Below are 21,650 nucleotides of genomic sequence, written 5' to 3' on the forward strand. Positions count from 1 at the left end.
ACATTCTTTGATGACTTCGTAGTATAAATTGTGTAGCGATACTGTTTAGAATCACAGAGTAAATGTGCTTCCCGTTTTGCCAAAAAGTACCATCTCAAAAACCTGCCAAAGAAGTTACAGGAAAGCGTATTATTTAACCAAGGCAATTCTTTATAGCATAGTCAACCTTGTGATACTTTCTTTTTCTACCTACAGCACTTAGTTTAGCCAAGAATGTGCTTCCCCCAAAGCATGTAATTCGCCATTGTAAGACTTCTAACCAAAAGTGATGCAAAGTGGTCAAACTTACCAAAACAATTATCATAACAACACCACAAGTCATTTTCGTTACAAAATAAAGTTGTTAATTCACGATTTGGCTGTAATAGGATTAAATTTGTTGAGGCATGAAACCAGCTCAAGGACACTGGTTCTTGTACAAAGTCTATGGGTGCACGGCGCAGTTTCCAATCCAGGGGGGTATATTATCTATGGTGCAATTGATACAAGTGTGATTTAACTAGTACATTCTGACTCTTATTGTACATATCTTACCTTGTCCTACCACGACCGATCAATCCTGCACATGATAGGACATTATGATGGATCTACTGCTTTTGTCTCTGGTGTATTGTTTCCATCAGTGGACCTAAACTTCTTCCAAATTAACTTTTAAGATTTCTTTTGAGGTTGGAAGAGCTTTCTAAGGTGGTGCTAAGGTGATTGTTCTGTTACGATTTTGGAAAAACATAGGTGATCTCTATTATGAGCCACTACCATGGTTCATGACAAGTTGAGCTGAGCCCTGAGAAAACAGCTAAAAAAGAAAAGTGGATTTTTTCTCAAGAGAATTATCATTTCACCCAACCAGATGATTACAGTAAAAATGTCAAGAGGTGACATGTGCAATTTGGTTTCATTCCAAGTTTGGGAAATGCCATAACAAACTGTGCACTTAATATTTTTTTAGTGGCTCTCCAAATTCTCAATCGCCCACGCACAGGTTTTTCAGGCATTTCACTGTGCATGTGTAATGCATTTCAGAGTGATACACCGTTAGTCTACTTTCTACGTTTGAAGGTGTATCTTTTGGTGAAGTTAGAAGGTGATACGTTACTCACGGATTTTTGGCTTTAAATGGCCACTACTACAAGAAGCCATGGATCACACTGAAACTCACTGGGGGATCTGATTATGGTGCTAGCCTTCTCCAGGTGCCTTTATTTTGTCTTGCCTTCCCCTTTGGTTGCCTGGCTGGAAATCCAGGCCTGTGAAAGCTTCAAATACAAACTCCATCAACAATTCATCGATTCGTTCCAAACCCGTTTCAGCTACATGTTTCTGACTCCCTGTATTCACAGGCTTTAAGCCTTCTCACAGGTACCTAGTGGGATAGCATTCACAGATTACTACCCTTCCAAAACAATGTGTCAAAAGATGGTTTTCATTTCCATCTGTATGGGGCGTACCTTTGCATTCTGGTAAAATCACCATTAAACGTTTATGGAAAAATTTTTACGGCATCCAGTTACATTGCTAATAGGAAATCAAATGACATCAGCAATTATTTATCTGAAAGTTTTTCACTAAAAGAGGATCGATCGCTTTTTCGAAGTATAAAAGTAGATAGATCATGTGATCCACACCAGTCGGTATAAAAGGAGAACTCTGGAGTGCCTGTGATAATTACTAGGGAGACTCACCTCCTGGAACAAAACACACATCACACTGCAAAGAAGTCTGAGCAAAAAAACTTTCAGTCAGTAAGCCACGCTACTATGCTGTCTGCCTAAAGGAAGCCACACCTCCTGCCTACACAACTGTAAGCAGATATCTTTCATGTCTGCCAACTGTGATCCAATGACTTATCCCATCCTCTTCCCAAGTGGGGATATGGATGGCTTTTCAATTTACAACATCTACCTAAGTATTCTACACTGAAGCGCAATAGAGTCACAATGCTACAATTTTATACATACAGACTGGCTGTCCAGAAGGAATTTAGTGCAAAACATCTTTTAACGGTACCCGTAAAGGTGGTGACTTTAACTACCTGGGATTTCATGGAACGATGAACTTGGCCAAGTATAACCTAACCCAGCATATGGCCTTGAAGTGAATTATCTTTTAATTGATATTCTAAATGATAACCATCTTGAGCAACTTGTCACTCAACCTACTCGTGGCAATAACATCTTAGACCTTCTATACTCAGAGAGGATTATAACTAGTTTTCGTTAATGTCAGATCTAAGTCAAAGTTGATCTGACATTGTATGGCAATGCTTGTGCGAGGCAGCAGCCAGCTAGGGTGAAAAAATTGGATTTTCAAAGCTTGGATATGATATTTTGACACCCAAAACTCCTTCAGCAGCCATGCACTGCATCATTGTTAAACCACATACATAATAAATTTGTAATAACTACATTTATATGATGACTTGATATGAAATTATCCAATGCGATGTTTAGTGACATGTATATACTTGGTTCACAATCTATAGCAATTACGGTCATATACTGCAGAACATATTAAAACCCTTTAGAAGCCATTAAAACAGTGTGTGAACATGTGGTAGAATGGTGCAGATTGCGCTTCGCTGAAAGGCGGGTTAATTTCTCCCAAGTCAGACAACCGCTTTTTTTGGACCTTTTTAGAAGTTATCTGACTGCTCTATTAGAGTTCTATATCGATCTTTTTAGTGGAAAGTGGTCAGCCATTATTGACTGGTCCAGTGGGTAATTGGGCGGTCTTTGAGCTAATTAGTCAGTAAATGTCTGATGGCTGACCGTTATAATCCACTCTGTCTATACTACACATGCCCTGCTTTCATCTGTAATGTACAAATAGTGCCAGGGATATCAGACCACGAAGCTATTACTTTTAATTATAACTGTGAATGTAGCCTTCCTATGGATGCATCTCATCACTGTGCACCTCTGTACCATAAAGCTGATGTGAACAAGTTCAAAGCCACCATGTTCAACTTTCAGGAGCAGTTCCTTAATCCATACCCTTATTCACAGGACGTAGAAGCTAACTGGATCAGATTTAAGCAAACAATCTCTGATGCTGAGAATGAAAGCATACCAAAGAAAACTTATAAATCCAAAAACCATCTACCTTGGATTACCCACAGTATTATGCAAAAAAGGAAGCAGTTATACAAGAAAGCTAAATGCCTGCAATCTGAGAGTGCCTGGTCAGCATACCGTCTGCTAAAAAACACAATCACTAAAGAAGTTAGAGTTGCCCATGGCGATTACCAGAACAGTCTCTTTGACAGTAACACTGATGCACATCATAAAAAGTTCTGGAGATACATCAAAAGCCAACAGAAGGGTCAAACAGGAGTCTCACCACTCCACGTTGATGACAAAGTATTAACTAATAGTAAAGACAAAGCCGAGGCACTTAATAAACAACTTTATTCAGTTTTTACTGATGAAGACCAAACCAACATTCCTGAGTGTACTGGTCACCCTTTCTCCAAAATGCCTAACATATCATTTTTTCCTGACAGCATCCAAAACTTGCTAGACAACCTTGATACTAACAAAACTACTGGACCTGACAATATTTCCGCATGGGTTTAGAAATAGTCCCCATTCTATCAGTCCTATTTACTCAGTCTCTTTCTACTGGACAAATTTCTGGTAAATGGCTTACTGCCAATGTGACACCTGTATTTAAGAATGGTGCTCAATCCAACCCCTCCAACTATCGTCCCATATCCTTGGTGGCAATCTGCTGCAAAATAACGGAACACATTCTATGTCACTACATCATGACCCACCTCGCACAGCACAACATCCTTAATAAATTTCAGTATGGTTTTCGACCTGGTCATTCCTGCCAAGCCCAACTCATCTCTCTTGTTGAAGAGATACAACAAGCGCTGGACCATCACCATCAAATCGACCTGGTCATGCTTGACTTCTCTAAGGCATTCGATACAGTTCCCCATCAGAGACTACTTAAGAAATTAAAATTTTATGCATTAAAGGCCACATTCTTAATTGGGTGGGTACTTGTTAACTCAGATGTACTGAATGGCAATTACTCAGAGTTCTTACCTGTTGAATCTGGTGTCCCCCAGGGGATAGTTTTGGGCCCCATAATGTTCTTACTCTAATAAATGACATTGGTGATATCTCATCCTCAATAAGACTGTTTGCTGATGACTGTGTATTATATAGAATAATCAAATCCGATAAAGATCACCGTATTCTACAATCCAATCTCAACACCATCCAAAACCTGGAAATTGTGATTTAATATAGCCAGCTGTGTAAACCTACAATATAGCAGGTCACCAACACCGTCCCTATTTACCTACCAACTTAATGGCTGTGATCTTTCTAATGTTAACCAGCACACCTACCTGGGAGTTACACTAACACTATCTGCCTGCTCCACAAATGCCTTCATACTATCCCACCACCAACTGTCTCACATGCCAGTACCATCCACTTCACTTTTTGATTCCTTCCTCCAGAACTAATTTTTACATGATTAGTTTCTATCCCAGAACAATTCATGGCTGGAATAATTTACCCACACCTGCGATCGAATCTGAATCAATTACCACTTTTCATAGGAATCTCCTATAACTGTTCTGATACTTCAATTAATTTACTTATGTATGTATTATGATATTGTATAATCTGTATGCATCTTTTGGGCTGTGCCCCTGGGTATCACCAGCACATTGCTGACTACCCAGTATTCAAATTCGAATTTAAATAGAAGCAGATAATTGTTTCAGCAGTATCTGGCGGACGCATGTTAAAGTTGAGACTCAGTGACTTGATTACATATACAGAAACTAAGAGTGAAGAAATATTAGGGACTACTGGACCAACTTAATAATCATGCTGAGAGTTGTGATTCGTTTCAGGGTAGTTCATGCATGTTCACTTTTAAAGAACTATCAAGATGCAATGGCTATGATAGCAAAGTTTGGAAAACCAGACTTATTTCTGACCTTCACTTGTAATCCAAAGTGGCATGAAATAACTGAAAGTTTATCTGAGCTGCTGCATTGTCCAGACATCTTAACCAGGGTGTTCAAAATGAAACTTAACTGACTACTTGCAGACATCACAGTTCATCATGTCCTTGGTGTAGTAGTAGTTGCCAAAGTACACGTTATTGAGTTCCAGAAACATGGATTGTCACATTGCCATTTACTTATTCATCTCTGACATGAAGACAAATTAAGACATCGGCATGATATTAACAGGTTAATATCAGCTGAAATTCCTTCACAGCCAGATTTGTATAATATTGTGAACATCTGTATGATACCATGGTCCATGTGGGCATTCAATACCAGATTCTGTGTGTGTGGATGATGGTGTGTGCACAAAGAAGAATTATCCAAAGGATTTTTGTGAGAATACCATGGAATCAGTTGATGGATACCCTAAATACAGACGCATAGATGATGGTGTTGGTGTAACTGTGAAGGTGCATAATGTTGATGTAGACAATCGTTGGGTAGTTCATACAATCCATGGCTATAACAACAGTATGGAGCTCACATTAATGTGGAAGCTTCCATGTCAATTAAATCTGTCAAGTATTTGTACAAATACATATACAGAGGACATGACTGCATCAAGTTTGAAGTTTGAAGAGACAACATGGGGTGAAGAGTGACCCCTGTCTCTAATATCTCACAACATGATGTTGCCATTTCAATAACCGTGTCAGAATCTGAAAGTGTGATCCCTATACTTGAAGTTGTAATAAAGCAGTCACCTCAGAATATAGTAGTATGATAGAAGCAAGAGTTAATAATAGAGGGAGGGAGAGTATCCAACGCTCAATAGGCCTGTGTAATATGAGCGCGCACCTTGCTTGGCTTCCTGGCCAGACGTGTTAACAACCTCAAAGGAGGAGCAAAAAGAGGCGCGCGTTTGGACTGCGATATCGATACGATTTTACAGTGCTGTATCTTGTGAGCTGGCCGCAATGGCTTCTAAAAGAACGCGATGTGAAGAAGCACCCAAGCCCAAGAAGCAGCGTCAGACAAAGGTCATGCCGAAGAAAACGTGTAAGACGTTACAGGATTCTTTGAAATCCCTAGACGCGAGTGTTCTTGTAAGCGAAGCAGTCATGTGTTTGAATCAAGAATTTATGAATAGCCCACTGATGTGTTTCATTGAAGAACTGCGTAAAGAGAAGCAACTGTTACAAGGACTGGTCAAGAATCATCGTCAAACTTTTGTAACGCTTCACTGCGAGTGCAAAAAGGAGAAAAACTCGCAGATGCGATTCCAGTTAAGGTGGCTGGAATATTGTAGCGCATTTCTGTTGGAAGAAAAATACACTTTGGCAGTATTCATTTGGTAGAGACCCCAGAATTAACAAATGTCAGGCGGCAGAAATGGCTGGATTTCTTGAAGGAGCACACCATGTCAGTCCTTATTTGTAGACCAGTTATGACATCCTTGTCATCTGCAGTATGTAACACACTCCTGGAACATGTATCATCATTTCAAACCAAACAAGGTAAAACAGCTACAAGTAGTGTGGCTCCTGATATTGAAGAAGAAGGAGTCTATTATCGTTTTGGTGGAGGAGCCCTATGTGAAATGCTGCAACGACGATACAAGCAGATAAAAACATCAAGGAACAAGAATTTGACATCAATAGAAATAAGTATGTTGCAGGCCATCAACACTAAAGATAAATCCGATATACCTGGATACCTTCAATATAGAGATCGAGGTTTTATGTACTTCCCGCATAAGGTATTTATACCATTTCTACAGAAATAGATACTAAAGTTAAGTTGCTTGTGAACATAGAATCTTTAAATGAGCATGGGGACAACTTGATAAAGGTAAGTCATACTCCTTGTGTGTTCTCTACTGAATTACTTAATTTTTAAAGGTTACTCACGATGAATTGAGAAAAGGCCCATACAAGGATGATTTCAGTAGTGTATTAAAACAGCGACTTCCAGCAACCATTTTTGACAATGAAAGCGAGTTGGCAATGAATAACATATACGAAGAATTTACTAGGAAACTTTGCAATGCAAGGATTCAGGAATTTATATCAGCCACAAAACAGGAATTCGCAGCCTTAGCATCAACTGTCGATACAAACTTACGTACTACATTATTAAGTGACCATACAAAATTGTCCAGTAAAGTAGGAAAATAATATTATGTTTGTTTTTGTGGGATACATGTTATAGTCTATATACCATATATGTACGAATTTTCAAGGTACACTGTATTAAGGTTTATCATGAAATTTTCATTGGCAGACAAACAACCACAAAATTCATGTATTTCAAAAATGTGTACGTAAGCTTTTATGTCATTAAAGGTTCATAAGCCCAAATAAATAATACAAGAGGTAATAATAGATGTATTATGTCATTCCAAAGTTATCTTGGTGCCATACGTCTTCTTCTTTAGAGGGATTTCAAGGCAACTAAGTGTCTGATCACGATATCCAGCCCCACTGTGATGTACAGCAGCACACTGTTTCACTAGGTGTGCACATCTAGAAGTAGCATAGTTGCAGGCGTCAAGTTTTCCACCTGCGTTGTGCTTAAACTGGCTAAAGAGACTTTCAATGGATGAACCAGATATCCTCAGTGGAGAAACAAAGTACCCTGGATATTTCTCAAGAAAATACTTACAGAAAGCTTGGAATCCATAAATGTCTATACGTAGCAAATCCCATGCTGGTAAAATCAAAGAATAAAATTACACACAAACAATTAATTAACTTACTCTGCCATGATAGAAATACCTTTTGTGTGCTAGACGTATGGGCAAAATCTTTATCTAGACAATAAACAATTATTTAAGGCATGTTGCAAGTGCAGTCAGCAACTAGTATAGTACCTTCAGAAAGCAGTGTTGAAATCCATGTAGTAAAATACTTATAGCCTTGAGAAATGTTTTGTAAAACAGTAGAATCCATGGAACAAATTTTGTCATGACAAAGAAATCCCTTCTCAAATATTAGGCTACAAGCCTCAAGGTATTTATGGGCTTCAATGGTAGAAGCTACATTGGGCAGTGGTGGTTCTTGATGAATATAGGAGTACAACTCTGTCAATACTTCCTCCTGCTGCATAAACAACTTTAACTTTAAATATATTGATAAATTTAACAAACCTGCATGATTTTGGCCGGCGAAACGTTTAGCTTTGTCCAAGAGTCCCTTAGTACATGTACTTCTTTCAGACGTGGAACCATGCGGGTCTGTTGTTGTCTGGCTCTACCAACCTCTCGTTTATACATATCCACAATGGTGGCCCACCCAAAAGAACTCTGTCCTTTTCCACGTTGAAAAAGCTTAGTACCTCCAATCTTTGACGAAAATAGAGCATTAATCATATTCTTGAGCTGTTAAATGTTTATTAAAAAGCGGTACTAAAAATACACAAAGTTGTTTACCTGGTGTGTTGGACAGACCAACCAAAAAATTAAGTCTGGAGGACTAAACGGATTGATGAACCAAGGCTCAATTTCAAACTTGTCTGTGGAGTCAGCTTGAAGAGAATATGCACCATGCTGTCCTTGAGTAGCCTTGATGGTTGTAAGATTTGCAGCACAACCATCACATACTAACAAACTAGTCTTCAATACATGATGTTGGAATAGTTTGATAGTCTCAAGCACACATGTCAAAACAAATTTGCTGTCAACTGAATCAGCACAAGTAAAATATGGACCAACAATGTCATAGGTGCTGGTCAAATCACGCCACAAAAATTGAAGTATGTAAGATGTCTGTGCTACAACTTTGGGTGCCTGCAGGAGCTGGTAAACATCAGTAAGTGACATCAGATCTTTATTGGTCATTGCTAGTCCAGACAATGTGTTATTTCGTGAATTCCACATTAGTTGGCATGCCACTTTGACCTCATCGAACACCAGTACACCATCTGACTTGGGGAGATGTTTGCCTTGCTTCTCACGCTCAGCTTTGAACAAGACATACTGAGCAACCTGGTCAGATATGGAATTGCTACTGGCACCTGGTTCATGCAAAAATGTACCAGTGTATGATTGCAATAATGACCTAGAAGGCAGCTGCAAAATATCAAAGCTCTTAAGTGCTTCATAAGCTGTGGCACTTCTGGTAAAAATAGCTAAAGCTATAAAATAAAGACCACATATGAACTCAAAATTGACATACTACAATAGCCTTACCAATCCGGATAGTGATCATATTCCATCGATTGTTTCGTTTGCCAGTGACTAGGAAAATACAAATTGCATTAATTTTATTTTTTTGCATTTACTATCTATTCCCTACCATTCCTTGTTTGATCTTCCTTAAATTGTTCCAGCTGATCCCTCTTATCTGTCGTCCATATCTCCCTTAACTTGTCACTAACACCATGGGCTTCTCCTTCCTCAAATATATGCTGTAATTCATCAACAGCAACACCATCAACAGTACTCATCACATCACACATCTGTGTGTGCTGGTGATCCGACGAAGTTATCTCGGTACTTTCATATTTGGCAAGCTTCCTCTTATCAATACCTCGTTCCATTGAAGCATTTTCTCTCCTCTTCATTTGACTTCTTGGGGACATATACGATAATCTAGCTTTTGAAGAGGAAGCTTGCCTTTTGATCTTCCTTGCTGGACTCTCACATTGGTGCATTGTAATTGTCTGTCTAGATGAGAGATTAATCTCTTGCAAGCTGAGCAGACAACTTCAGCTTTACATTTGTCTGCAACTGGGGCATTGGATGGCAGTGTAAACAACCGATTGCAATTAACAGACTCCACCCGATAAAATGGTGACTCTGTGTATCTCACACTCTTTATGTGGAAACGTATCACCTCATGGTAGTGCTCCTGGTAATATGTCCACTCTATCCCTGGACAAAATTTGTATGGAGTCGTCTTGCTAAACCTTTTCAACAATTCGTGTACTTCCTGCTGGTTGCTGAGAGTGCCACTTTCCAGTTCTTGCAGTAAGACGCGTACTTGATATCTTCCATCTTCTTGAAGCGTTATCTGAACGCGAGACGTGAAACCTAGGAGCGGATGATAGGCTAATCCACGCTGTGTAACAACCATTATAGGTTTATTTCCATCAAGTGTGTATGAAAGGGTAACTACGAGCTCTGGAAATTTAGGTCCTTCCTTACTACAGATCCATTCCAGTTGAAGCGTACTCGAACCATCCATCGTTTCATTACTAGAAACATCCTCCTGTTGAACGTCAGCTGGGGGTTCGATTCTCCGGGAAGAAGACTCCTCTCTAATCTGTCGACGTGCCGGGTTACGGACGGGAGTATCCATGCCGCACACACAATGGGTTCCACTCGGCTCCAATATCGGTACAAAATATTGAATCGGCTAAGTCAGCAAGAAGCGACTAATCCAATTATTAACACGTATTCGAATTACGGACAAGTACGATGATAATCGATTTTACGTCTAGCCAGAAGCCATCCAAGGTGCGCGCTCATGTTACACAGGCCTATTGAGCGTTGGATACTCTCCCTCCCTCTATTATTAACTCTTGATAGAAGTTTAGATATCTGAAGTTCTGGTGTAAAATTGATTTTGCAATTAGCTAATTCTGTGCATCCCAGCCTATAACCACACTGATGTGAATAATTTATGCTAATTGTATTAACTACAGCATTGGATGATGAAACAAATAGATATCTAAGTGGTATGAAGAAAACATGGCCATTTGGTCTAGAAGAAAAAGTCCTTGCAATTATGAAAGGCTATTATTTTCCTGGAAAACTTGAAGATATAATAAAATGGTATGATTAAATCATTATACATTCTGATTGTATGTTTAATTTTTGTGCATCAGTACATAGTATGGGAATATATCAATGTGTTGCCTCCATTATATCATGATTGTAACAAGAAATATAAACATTGTTTTCACAAATGATATGGAGTGATTCGCTTTTCTAGAACGACTTTACAGGTTTTTGCAATTGAATTTGTCACCTTTGCAATTGACTTCGTCCCGTTTGCAATAGAGTTCGTTGCTTTTGCAGTAGAATTCGTCCCGTTTGCAATTGAATTTGTCAGTTTTGCAATTGAATTAGTCGCCTTAGCAATAGAATTCAATGCGTTTGCAATAGAATTAGGTGCCTTTGCATTAGAATTAGTCGCCTTTGCACAAATTTTCGTCATTTTTTAGGTTGAAGGTAATAGTCCGCTTGTTCACCATCCATTGGTCTAATTCGTTAGAATAAGAGCGGGATAAACTTTTGTAACTTACCACTTTCAGTTCATGTAGCCTTGTCCTAATTACCTGTTAAGATGGCGAAGTTTGTAGGTGCCAAACGTGCAGTAATGCCAGCCAGGGGGAACTACCAGAAACTAACTACTTCATTGCGGCAATGAATTGTTTCACTAATAGTAGACCAGGACAAACGCAAACGGAAGTTGCCACCTACTTTGGAATACCTCGCACCACAGTGACCTCCATCATAGACACCTTCAGGAAACACAACAGAATATATCCTTTGCCAACTAAACCCAATAGAAGGAAGCTACTTTCAAAACAACAAGCAAGGGCAGTTGTGAATATAGTCAAAGCACAGAATGACATTACAGTAAAACAAATTCAACAGCAAATCATTGACGACAGCAACATTTTCTCCAACATCAATTCAATAGATATAAGTACCATCCATCGTACACTGAAGAGGAACAACATCTCGATAAAGAATCTTGACATCATTCCAGTGGGCCGTAACACACCAACTGCAATTGAAAACCGATATGAGTATGTACAGCAGTCAATACGGAACAGCAATGAACATGCCATCTTCTCAATGAAGCTGGGTTTAACCTGCACTTGCGTCGACATCGTGGCCGGAATGTGATTGGCAAGAGAGCAACCATCTCGCTCCCAAGTTCATGTGGTGAAAACATCTCTGTAATGATTGCCTTGTCAGAGAATGGCATCTTACACCGCCATGTTCATGCAGCTTGGGTCATACAATGCTGAGAAGCTCCTTCAGTTTTTATAGTCAAATTCAATATCATTGTGGATGACACCCCCTCACACCATCATTATGGACAATGTCTGATTCCACAAGACTGCTGACGTACAGCAATGATTTGATAACTCAGCACACCAATGTCGATACTTACCACCATGCAGTCCATTTTTAAATGCAGTAGGAGAGACCATCTCTAAAATGAAGTTTTATGTCAGACAACAACACAGCAGTAGTCGTGATAACCTCCTGAATTCAATCGATAAAGGGAATATGCCGCATAACTGGTACGGACTGTTGGGGTTGGGTACAACACACCAAGCAGTTTTATGACGCCTGCCTTGATCAACACCATATTGACAACACTGTCCCAACTTCAGACACTTTAGATGACGACAGCACTGATGATGAACATGAAGAATAACCACAGTTACTACAAACAGTGTACAAGTACAGCAGCATACAAAGGAACGTCTTACATGAAATCTAGAATATTTACAGTTATCATGTATATTAAATATAATAACACTGTAATAATTTTTCTAACAGGTAATGCTGGAAGTCCAGCAGTATGGTCTGGAACGTGAGAAACACCTCGTAAGGCAGCTGAATACAGCACACTACAATTCCGTTTGATGAGCACCAATTAACCAAGACGAAAGTAGACAGTGTTAATCACTCCACGTGAATTATCGCTTCTTATAACACCAACTTTCAACAGTTTCTTGCAATAGAAGCTGAAAAGCACACGGCGTACACGCTTCACCCGCAAACAATATAGTGACACGTCGCAACTCATTTAATACGACGTACATACGGATGAAAATTTGTGCAAAGGCGACTAATTCTAATGCAAAGACGCCTAATTCTATTGCAAACACGTCGAATTCTATTACCAAGGCGACTAATTCAATTGCAAAACCAACGAATTCAATTGCAAACGGGATGAATTCTACTGCAAAAGCGATGAACTCTATTGCAAACGGGACAAATTCAATTGCAAAGGTGACGAATTCAAATGCAAAACCCTGTAAATACAATTCAGCTCTATAACTGCATCACACCTTAATTTGTCGGCCATTAAAATCCAATGTATAGTATTTTTAAGTAAAGGACCATATTATGTCAGGGGTAGATTTAGGATTTCACAATGTGGTGTCTCTGTATATGTAGGTATAGTGGAGCTGCTAGTATACAGTGTGGGGTCTGGGGCATGAAAATTTTGGCTCTGAGACTGAATTTAGTACAATTTTGACGTAACTTTATTGAAGAAACAGATGAATTGTGAGTCACTTCATGTTGAAAAAAATTGATCATCATCAAACTATAGCAGTAGTTATTGAAGTTTTTCATTTTCACCAGGAGAGGGCATTACGCCCTAATAAATGGGCAATATATAGGCAACTAACAAAGCGTGAACATTTGAGCTTTATCACTGACTCATGTTTTACATTTAGTTTTTCTGCATTCTCAATTAGGTAGTCATTTGGTCACTTTTTGTCTTTATACTACTATTACCAAGAGTTCATAATATAAAGTAGTAAGAGAGAGTGTCCAACAGGAGTACATTCCAGCAAATACACTGAGTAAGATAGAATATTAACACCTTGGTTTGTACAAAGGTTTCACCATCTCAACACATATCAACACTTGCCTTCCATCAGTTATGTGTCAATTGGATCAAAACTTTCAGAAGTCTAATTTTACTCAGTGTGTTTGTATATAGGCTATATTGGCATTTTGACACTCTTCCTTAATATTGTATATCATAAACTCTTGCTATTACTATAAAAGAGGTAACACTTGACTAGTCAATTAGACTTAAGTGCAGCAAGACTAAATGCCGCTGGAGAACATGAGTCAGTGATAAAGTTTTATTCTTCTATCTTTGTTAATTTAGTTACCTATAGTTGTATTTATACAGACTCCGTCAAAAGTAAAGCTAATGACACATGGATTTGGTTGCTACCAGCCAATTTCTACGTAACTTAATCATTTAAATTTTAATATTCCCTACATTATTGTAGGAAAGCACCAGAGGAGGTACGGCATACGTTAAGTGCTATCAAAAACAATTCACGTTAATTACATGTTTTGACTTCTAAACTGATGCTTAATCTAACTTTATGCCTACATTACAGGATTATGGAGACCTTGAATACAATTTCCAGTGCTACTCTCTTCCATTGTTAGTGTTTTCCCTCCATTTTGTGTGTAAGCTCTTCGTCACTTGACAACGTCTTCAATTGCCCTGTATATTAATATCAAACCACTGGGGTTCAGCGGGGTTCACTATGCCATTACATTACGGATAAGAAAAGCTTTCGATTGGCACCTAATTTTCAATGAAACCCTCCTAATAGTAGAGCGGCATAGTGCCATATTGTGCAATTTTTGATACAATTATGAAACTTTCCATATAAGTTGTACTCCTTGTGACATAATTTTTTGGATATAGAGCCATTACATATTTGACCTTTGGTGACCTTTATGGCCATTTTTTGTATTGAAAATTCATCGTTTTTGTCTTTACCTCTCTGAGGCATCATATTACACGGTTTCAAATTAAAGGTGCTGCTAAAACAAACTACTCGGCTTTATTTGAAGTAAATAGGTGATTGCATCCCAAAGTTTTGATCATTTATATTAACCATGAAATTCTATGATTTACTTGCCCATCAGTAATTTACACCCAAGGGCAAAGAATTTTGTGACTTACAAAAATGGTCATAACTTTGTAGTGGAATGAGATACTAACTTCAAACAAAAGGTGATATTGTTCTTAGATCAATATCTTTAATTTAATACCATGTTTTAACAGTGTACAATAATGCCTCAGGGAGATAAAGCCAAATGAATTTTCAGTGAAATAATAGCTCTAAAGGTCACCAAAGGTCAAATCTGTGATGGCTCTATATCAAAAAACATATGTCACAAGGAGCACAATTTGTGTGGAAAGTTTTATCACAAAGTGCACAAAATGCCCATTTTTTTGGTGCTATGCTGCTCTGCTATAAAAATTGCTCTGTACTAATCCTATGAGCTTACGTGAGTGTGTCGTACCTCCTCTGGGAAAGCACCCCTATATTTAGTGCCATTTTGTATGGAACCTGTAATGGGCAGGGCATAGTTAAAAACTATGCAAAACAGCTAGATTACCAGTATGGGGCACGTGTCAATTAGAACCTCAACTATTTGGTTGCCATAGTGTCTTTTGATGTGATGTTATAGAAGCTCACTAATGATAAATATTTACAAAAAGCTTACTACAATATGTAAGGAAAAATTAGACAAGAGCTAGGGATCATCTTGTAATGTGAATCTTTTGCCATGCTAGTTTGTTGCTAAGTGTAGGGGCTATGTAGGAGTTAGATTTGATCCCTACCAGCTTGTAAAATATTTTTCTTACAATTATGAACTCTATTATTATCCCTAGCTCAAATACGATATGCCAGTACAAATGACATATATACAGTGGTCACATTTTGAAGTGCATTTAAAAGATGAAGATGTGTTGACCGCGATCAAGAATAGATACTCAGGTTTAACATAGTAAAAAATTCAGGAGGAGTGATGCAGAGGGGTGGTTTGATTTTGCACTGATAATATATCGTGGTAGTAGGCAGTATTATTACACATTAATGATCAGGCATGCCAGTACATTAATAAAACAGTCAACACTTGATCTAATAGAACAATTAGACCATCAGTCTACCACACTTATATGGTGTAATACAGTCACCATTGGTGCTACTGTACATCTAAATCAACAGCCACCTAGGCCGTTTGGTTGCACATTAAGTTTGGTGTGCAAAGTTATTGTATCATCAAGATACTGTAAGAACTTTGATTGGATTTGCTACTTAGCTATCCATGTTTTTTCATGTAGGTCATGCCCTGAAGGAACATTTGTCGCTACACTTAAACCAGATACATGTACAGTAAAAATGTTGGCTGAAACATGGTCGTATGGAAGCCTAGAATCTAAAACAAAATACTTGAAATTCATTATTGAAAACTGTGGATCCATAGGAGTGTTTCTTAAGGACGATCCAACTCATCCTGTTTCATGGGCAATGTTTTCAAATTTTGGTCACCTCATGCATGTCTACACATTATCAGAACACAGAGGAAAAGGTTATGCGAAGACAGCTGTACTAGGCATTATGAAGGAAATGTTGGAGATCGGTATGACACCTGTGCTAGAAATAGTGAAAGGAAATGCTGCATCAACAAAGATGTTCGCTGGACTAGGATTTGTAGAAGCATATAGTGCAACCTGGAAAAAGTATTTGTGAAGTATTTGTAACCTTACAACCTTGATTATGTATACAAAATGATGTATGCAATATTATTAAACAATATTACTGGGAAGACAGCAATTGTCAATGCACCCAGGGGGACAATTAACACCCACATGCATGTACAGCAAATGATTAGATAGAAAGTAAGTAATTAGTAATGTTTTCTAACCCTTTAACAAATATTGGTAAGTTGTTCCATTCTTTGATTACAAGCTATATAGATTATTAACCATTCATTCTGTATCAGTACTGAGCATTCAGCTATATATATTATATATTATATTATTTCTAGAAAATAATAATTAGCACGCCCACATGGGCAAGTGTATTTAAGGGACAGATTCAGGGTTTGACATGCCGAGGAGCAAATCAGGGGTAGGAGGGTATATTGTACAGGGAGTATGCTGTACAACCTGTATCCATGACAGTAAAACTGGCAACAATAAATGAATTAGCATAGGGTCCTTAAGTTAATGGACCTATTAACATAGGTTCATTAACTTGTGTCCTACATTCAGTCTTGGCTGCATTAATAATGACAATTCCATTCCTCTAACAACTTTGTCCATTAGTCTTTGGAATGTTGCTGGTGCCCCTTGCAAATCAAATGGCATCACATTGAATGAGGTATGCCTTTTAAATACATTTGGATTTCATATTTTGTAAATCAAATGCAGTGTCCGATAGTATCTGATTGTACTTGTATAATTATTATGATTTTTCAAAAACTACAGCACAGTGGGGCCTCAAAGGAGGTAGTGGGGCTTAACATTGATATAGGTGTATTATTGTTTGTGGTAGGAGATCCAGTTGACAACTTCATGAAATATATGCTGAAATTCCAGGTATACTTTACTAGTATAATAATAATAATATAATATAGATGCAAAGTTATAATGATAACTGATAGGAGACTAAAGAGAGATTGAGATGTAGAGAATAAAACTGTATGGATTAAGCATGATGAAAATATTTCCCAGGGTGTGCACAACAGAAAAAAGCCGTACAAGTTTCTCAGCACTAAAACTGGATGTATGACATGCTTGGTATGGATACAAGATTTGTTTGTCCTAATATCAAGTATTAACTCTTGTTGCAATGTCTATTATTGGTTTGAAAGTATATATATATATACGTTTATGAACTGAGGTGTTAACATTCTTCTTTCCATTATTTATTTGATACAGGGCAGATGGCATGCCAATGTGCCTAGGGAGCGAATAATGCCCCAAGGAAAATTACACACATACACATGATTACAGTACAGTTATATGTCTAGTAATTGGTTAGTAAATAGATCATTTTTTCTGACTCAATCACTGAGGTTGACAAGTTATTTCAGTCGACGGGTTGCTTCACATAAATACCTCATAGTAGTGGCTAAAAAAACAATCATGGTTCAGTTTTAAAAGTTTGCATTTGTGGCAGCATTCCATTGAACCATTTTATGTCAGTACCCACATGTATTTTTACTACCACACGTATTTCCCCTTATTTGATCTGGTTAATGGGAGCATGTGCATTTCAGTTTTCAAGATTGCCATACAGTAGCTACTGTACCTTGTGCATTGTAGCCAAGAGAGTTGTACAGTAAACTCTCTGATATTAGCATTTGCAAAAAAATTTATAGTTGATGTAGTTACTGTATTACATGTACATTGTGTGGTTGTATTGTAATATTTGACTGGTCTATGAGAGTATTTTGATAAAAGGGGGTCCACATTTCCCAACCTGTGTCTCCCTTGAACATCACATAATTATAAAGTGATGTGGATGGAGGAGTAAGATAGAGAGAGTGCATGTACCATTATGAAGTAGTAGATGATGGTGGCCTTTCACCACCTCTCTGGTGAGTCATCTTGGAATTCTCAAGGTCCAATACAACTCAGCATCCACTAAAGAGTGATCCAATAAAGCAGCACACAACACCTATATGCCCATGTGTTGCACAATATTAAACTTGTCGACATATTCTCCGCTACATCTCAAGTCCATTATAGAGCAGTAATACATTCTAATTGAACAGTCATACTTATACAACGCTTACATTACTTTATCTATCCATTCTTTAGCCTGTGCACATGGTTTACTGAGTCTTACGCTTGCCTCCAACAAAAAGGATCTTGCAATTAAAATATATGCCTCCAGACAAAGTGTTAGGAGCTATGGACATGCCAACCACCATTTCCATTTATTATATATTACTAGTAGAGCAGAGAAAGAAAAATAGAACATTAATTAGGCACGAATACACAATTTTAGTTTAGTTGATAGCCAAGTAATCAGTAGTAACTGAATCAGTAGAGTTCAAAGACATTTGGCAATGGAAATTTTACTTTGTGAAGCAGTTACAATCTGGAGATCTTGGGTTGCATCTGTAAACTAGGCAAAGATATTTGATTCTTTTTTGCATTAAAAGACATAGAGCTATATACATACTATGATAATTACTCACTGACCCTTCTGCATAACTGCTTGTCACTGAATTTTTTTACCAGTTTCAAAATCAGAAATTTCTGGTCAATAAATTTCTGGTGTCAAATTATTGCACATTTGGTAAAAATTAGTTGGTCTTGCTTGTGTGGGGCAGCAAACCATCTAGCACATGAAACCAATCCTACACACATGTGTGGGATTACTGTAAATCTACGACAAGACTTTCTCTGACATCACCTCAGGTATCACCATTAATATTGGTATCACAGGGAAGATCTAGGATTTAACAAGAACTTTAAAGAAAACCAAGCAGTTTATGTTAAATTATATTTCATCTAATTGGGTTCCTTAATAAGCAGAGCAGCTTGCTTTGTGTTAAATCAGCCATGGAGGAATAATGTTATATAGGAGCTGTATTTGTCATCACTTAATAAGTGGCCAACTTTACAGCTTCATAGAGAGAGAGAGAGCACTTGTTTGACAAAATAACCAATCATATATCTTACAATTCCAACCATTTATCTTCCAATAATATCACCAATCAGTGGCATAGCTACATTGGGGCCCCAATGCTTTTGAGTATAAGGGTGTACTAAATTACGATGCAAAAAATCCAATTATAGTTTCATTGCTTTGCTTCATATACATAGTCCATATGTGGTTTCCATGAAAGTTGCTGGTCAGTGATAACTCTTAGGTAGGATTGGCCTGACATCAAGTACATATGAAAAATTATGGTGTCACTCAGGGTCGGTTCTAGAAAATTTACTGACTGGTTTTTCCAACTTAGCCTATCACGCGCAGGGCCATTTTGGAACATTATGATTACAGTTAAATCACCCTCATAAATTGTTTCACAATTAAATCTTACTACTCGAAGTCTATTTAATGCATTATCAAGAGTTTGCAGAAGTAATCGATGATTATTTTTGAGACGCTTAACACATTTGAACATGCTCTGGAGAAGCAATTTTGTGCTGCAGAGAACTCTAAAGCACTTTAATCACTAGAAAGTTACTAAGTTTTAGTAATACACCTCATTTTAGACTTAAATTTCACTTACTGTTTAAATTAGCTGACTGGTTTCCAGAAACCGGTGAAACCCCCTTAGAACTGCACCTGGTGTCGATTAACAAAGAACTTATATTAGAAAGTCTACAATGTCAATATAAACCTATTAGTAGAGCGGCTAAGTAACATATTTTGATGAAATCATTCACTTTGTGATAAAAGCACCAAATTTTATATGGAAGTTGAGTAAGGCCAGTATACTAAATTATTTGAGATATGGTCCCACATCAAAATCATTGCCTTAGTGAAACTTTTAAACTAGGTTATAAGCCCATTTCTAGCTGGCCAGGAAACCACACAAGTGCATTCAAAATCTTTAAATAGCATGAATGTGTTTCAATTCAAATTAAAGTTCAATTTCAAGATGTGGTAAAATAACATTCTCTAATGGAGCCAATAATTATTTCAGTGTTAAAAGTACAGGCACAATCCAATAGAAATAATAAATTGCATATCTATGGTTCATAAACCATGGCCCTCTGTGCTTCTTAAATGACCTGGATGGACACCTCAGCTTTTAGATAATACAATCCCTTGCTTGTCTATGCAGATGCAAAATTTCAATATGTTTACTATTGAACACTTATGGCTTCCACAATACATTTTCACTTGTCAGGTTCTTTGAGCATGGTATGATTGGTAATTTTAGTGGCACTGTATCTAATATGAATTAAGCAAATGTTGTACCAAGTTTGGTGCTTTTATCAAAAAGTGAATGATTTTTTTTCGCTTAGCCGCTCTACTGTATTATTCATAACTTGACAAAAGTCATGCATGGTGAGGAGTAAATGTGATTGTTTTATTTTGGTAATGTTTGATGAGTTTACTACATTATTTGACTAACTGGAATGACATGCTCAAGTTTTACACAAAATATAAGAAACTGGCTGGTATTTAGATGGATCATATCTCTTGTCGTTAATACAGGAGTAACATAAGCACAAGAGTAACATAAGCAGATTTCCATTCTGATGGTAGTTCTAATTATTAAGGATTGTTTACGGTGATCATTGAAATGCCAAAATCCAAACATGATCAGGTAAAATTGAGTCAATACTATAGTTTTACATGTGATTGAATGGCACACATCCCTGCAGTAATACATCTTTTCTTGTTGAGGGCACAGCTAAGTGTTGATATATTTAAGGAATGACAAATGAAAGTATGTTTCAATGTTCTATTTGGTTGTCTTATTTGAGTACATACTGTATACAATGTACAACTTCTCAGACTTACACTTTCATTAGGGATCAATCCATAAGAAGGGTTGTAAATGTGGAGTATTGCTTTATTCTCTCTATACAGCTTCATTCCTCACTCCTACGTATATTAAATATACATTCTGTGAATGCTATCCCACTAGGGACCTGTGAGAAGGCTTAAAGCCTGTGAATACAGGGAGTCAGAAACATGTAGCTGAAACGTGAAGCCAGAATGCAGAAAAAAATCCCAGACCCAGTGGTGACTTGATCCCCCGCAACATGCAGTCTAGGCATGCGCCAGAGGATTCAGGATCTGAGATCTTCTCTGCATTCAACCTGTACTTCAACATCAACGTCTCGCCAGCAAATGGTTTTACATGAAGAGATTGGCCCAATTAATCTTGACAGCCTCCATAAGAAGCTACTGATTGCCTGTGTAACAGAGAGTCAGTATCTTGACACAAACTCTATTACATGTAAACTCCTAGACCAGGTGGTGACTTGGTTCACAGACAACTTGTAGTCTAAGTACCTATGAAGCAACACAGCTTGGGACTGCTGCATTTCAGCAATATTTAATTCACGACTACTTGCAAACATTCCTTTGCCGATATCTAGCATGTTGATATGCTATGTGTGGATATGGACATCATGTATAAATACATGACAATCATGACACA

The 21,650-nt window shown here is 37.7% G+C and overlaps 2 protein-coding genes across 2 annotated transcripts in view; one reads left to right on the forward strand and one right to left on the reverse strand.

The window, feature by feature from the left end:
• LOC136266269 (glycine N-acyltransferase-like protein 3) overlaps positions 1-16,332 on the forward strand; it is a 31,823-nt gene extending 15,491 nt beyond the window's left edge. The window contains exons 4-5 of the mRNA XM_066061277.1: positions 10,628-10,757; positions 15,847-16,332. Coding sequence (XP_065917349.1) covers positions 10,628-10,757; positions 15,847-16,255 — 539 coding nt within the window. The 3' untranslated portion in view covers positions 16,256-16,332. The remainder of the gene's footprint in view (positions 1-10,627; positions 10,758-15,846) is intronic.
• On the reverse strand, positions 7,312-10,265 carry LOC136266439 (uncharacterized). Its single transcript, XM_066061457.1, has 7 exons — positions 9,277-10,265; positions 9,171-9,218; positions 8,412-9,115; positions 8,130-8,360; positions 7,854-8,082; positions 7,740-7,793; positions 7,312-7,690 (listed from the first exon to the last, which is right to left on the reverse strand). The coding sequence occupies exons 1-7, from the start codon at positions 9,632-9,634 to the stop codon at positions 7,377-7,379; spliced, it is 1,938 nt and encodes a 645-aa protein (XP_065917529.1). The 5' UTR covers positions 9,635-10,265; the 3' UTR covers positions 7,312-7,376.
• Positions 16,333-21,650: the final 5,318 nt, after the last annotated feature.

This window comes from Dysidea avara, chromosome 9 (assembly GCF_963678975.1).
Source record: "Dysidea avara chromosome 9, odDysAvar1.4, whole genome shotgun sequence".
Lineage (NCBI taxonomy): Eukaryota > Metazoa > Porifera > Demospongiae > Dictyoceratida > Dysideidae > Dysidea > Dysidea avara.

What these genes read in the sequence shown, in the direction of transcription:
- LOC136266439 (XM_066061457.1), bottom strand. Translation starts at nt 9,634, where the DNA reads ATGCACCAATGTGAGAGTCCAGCAAGGAAGATCAAAAGGCAAGCTTCC. An exon ending in TGGTCTGTCCAACACACCAG is followed by an intron (nt 8,361 to 8,411) that starts GTAAACAACTTT and finishes AACATTTAACAG; the next exon opens with CTCAAGAATATGATTAATGC. An exon ending in TTCAACACTGCTTTCTGAAG is followed by an intron (nt 7,794 to 7,853) that starts GTACTATACTAG and finishes TTTATTGTCTAG; the next exon opens with ATAAAGATTTTGCCCATACG.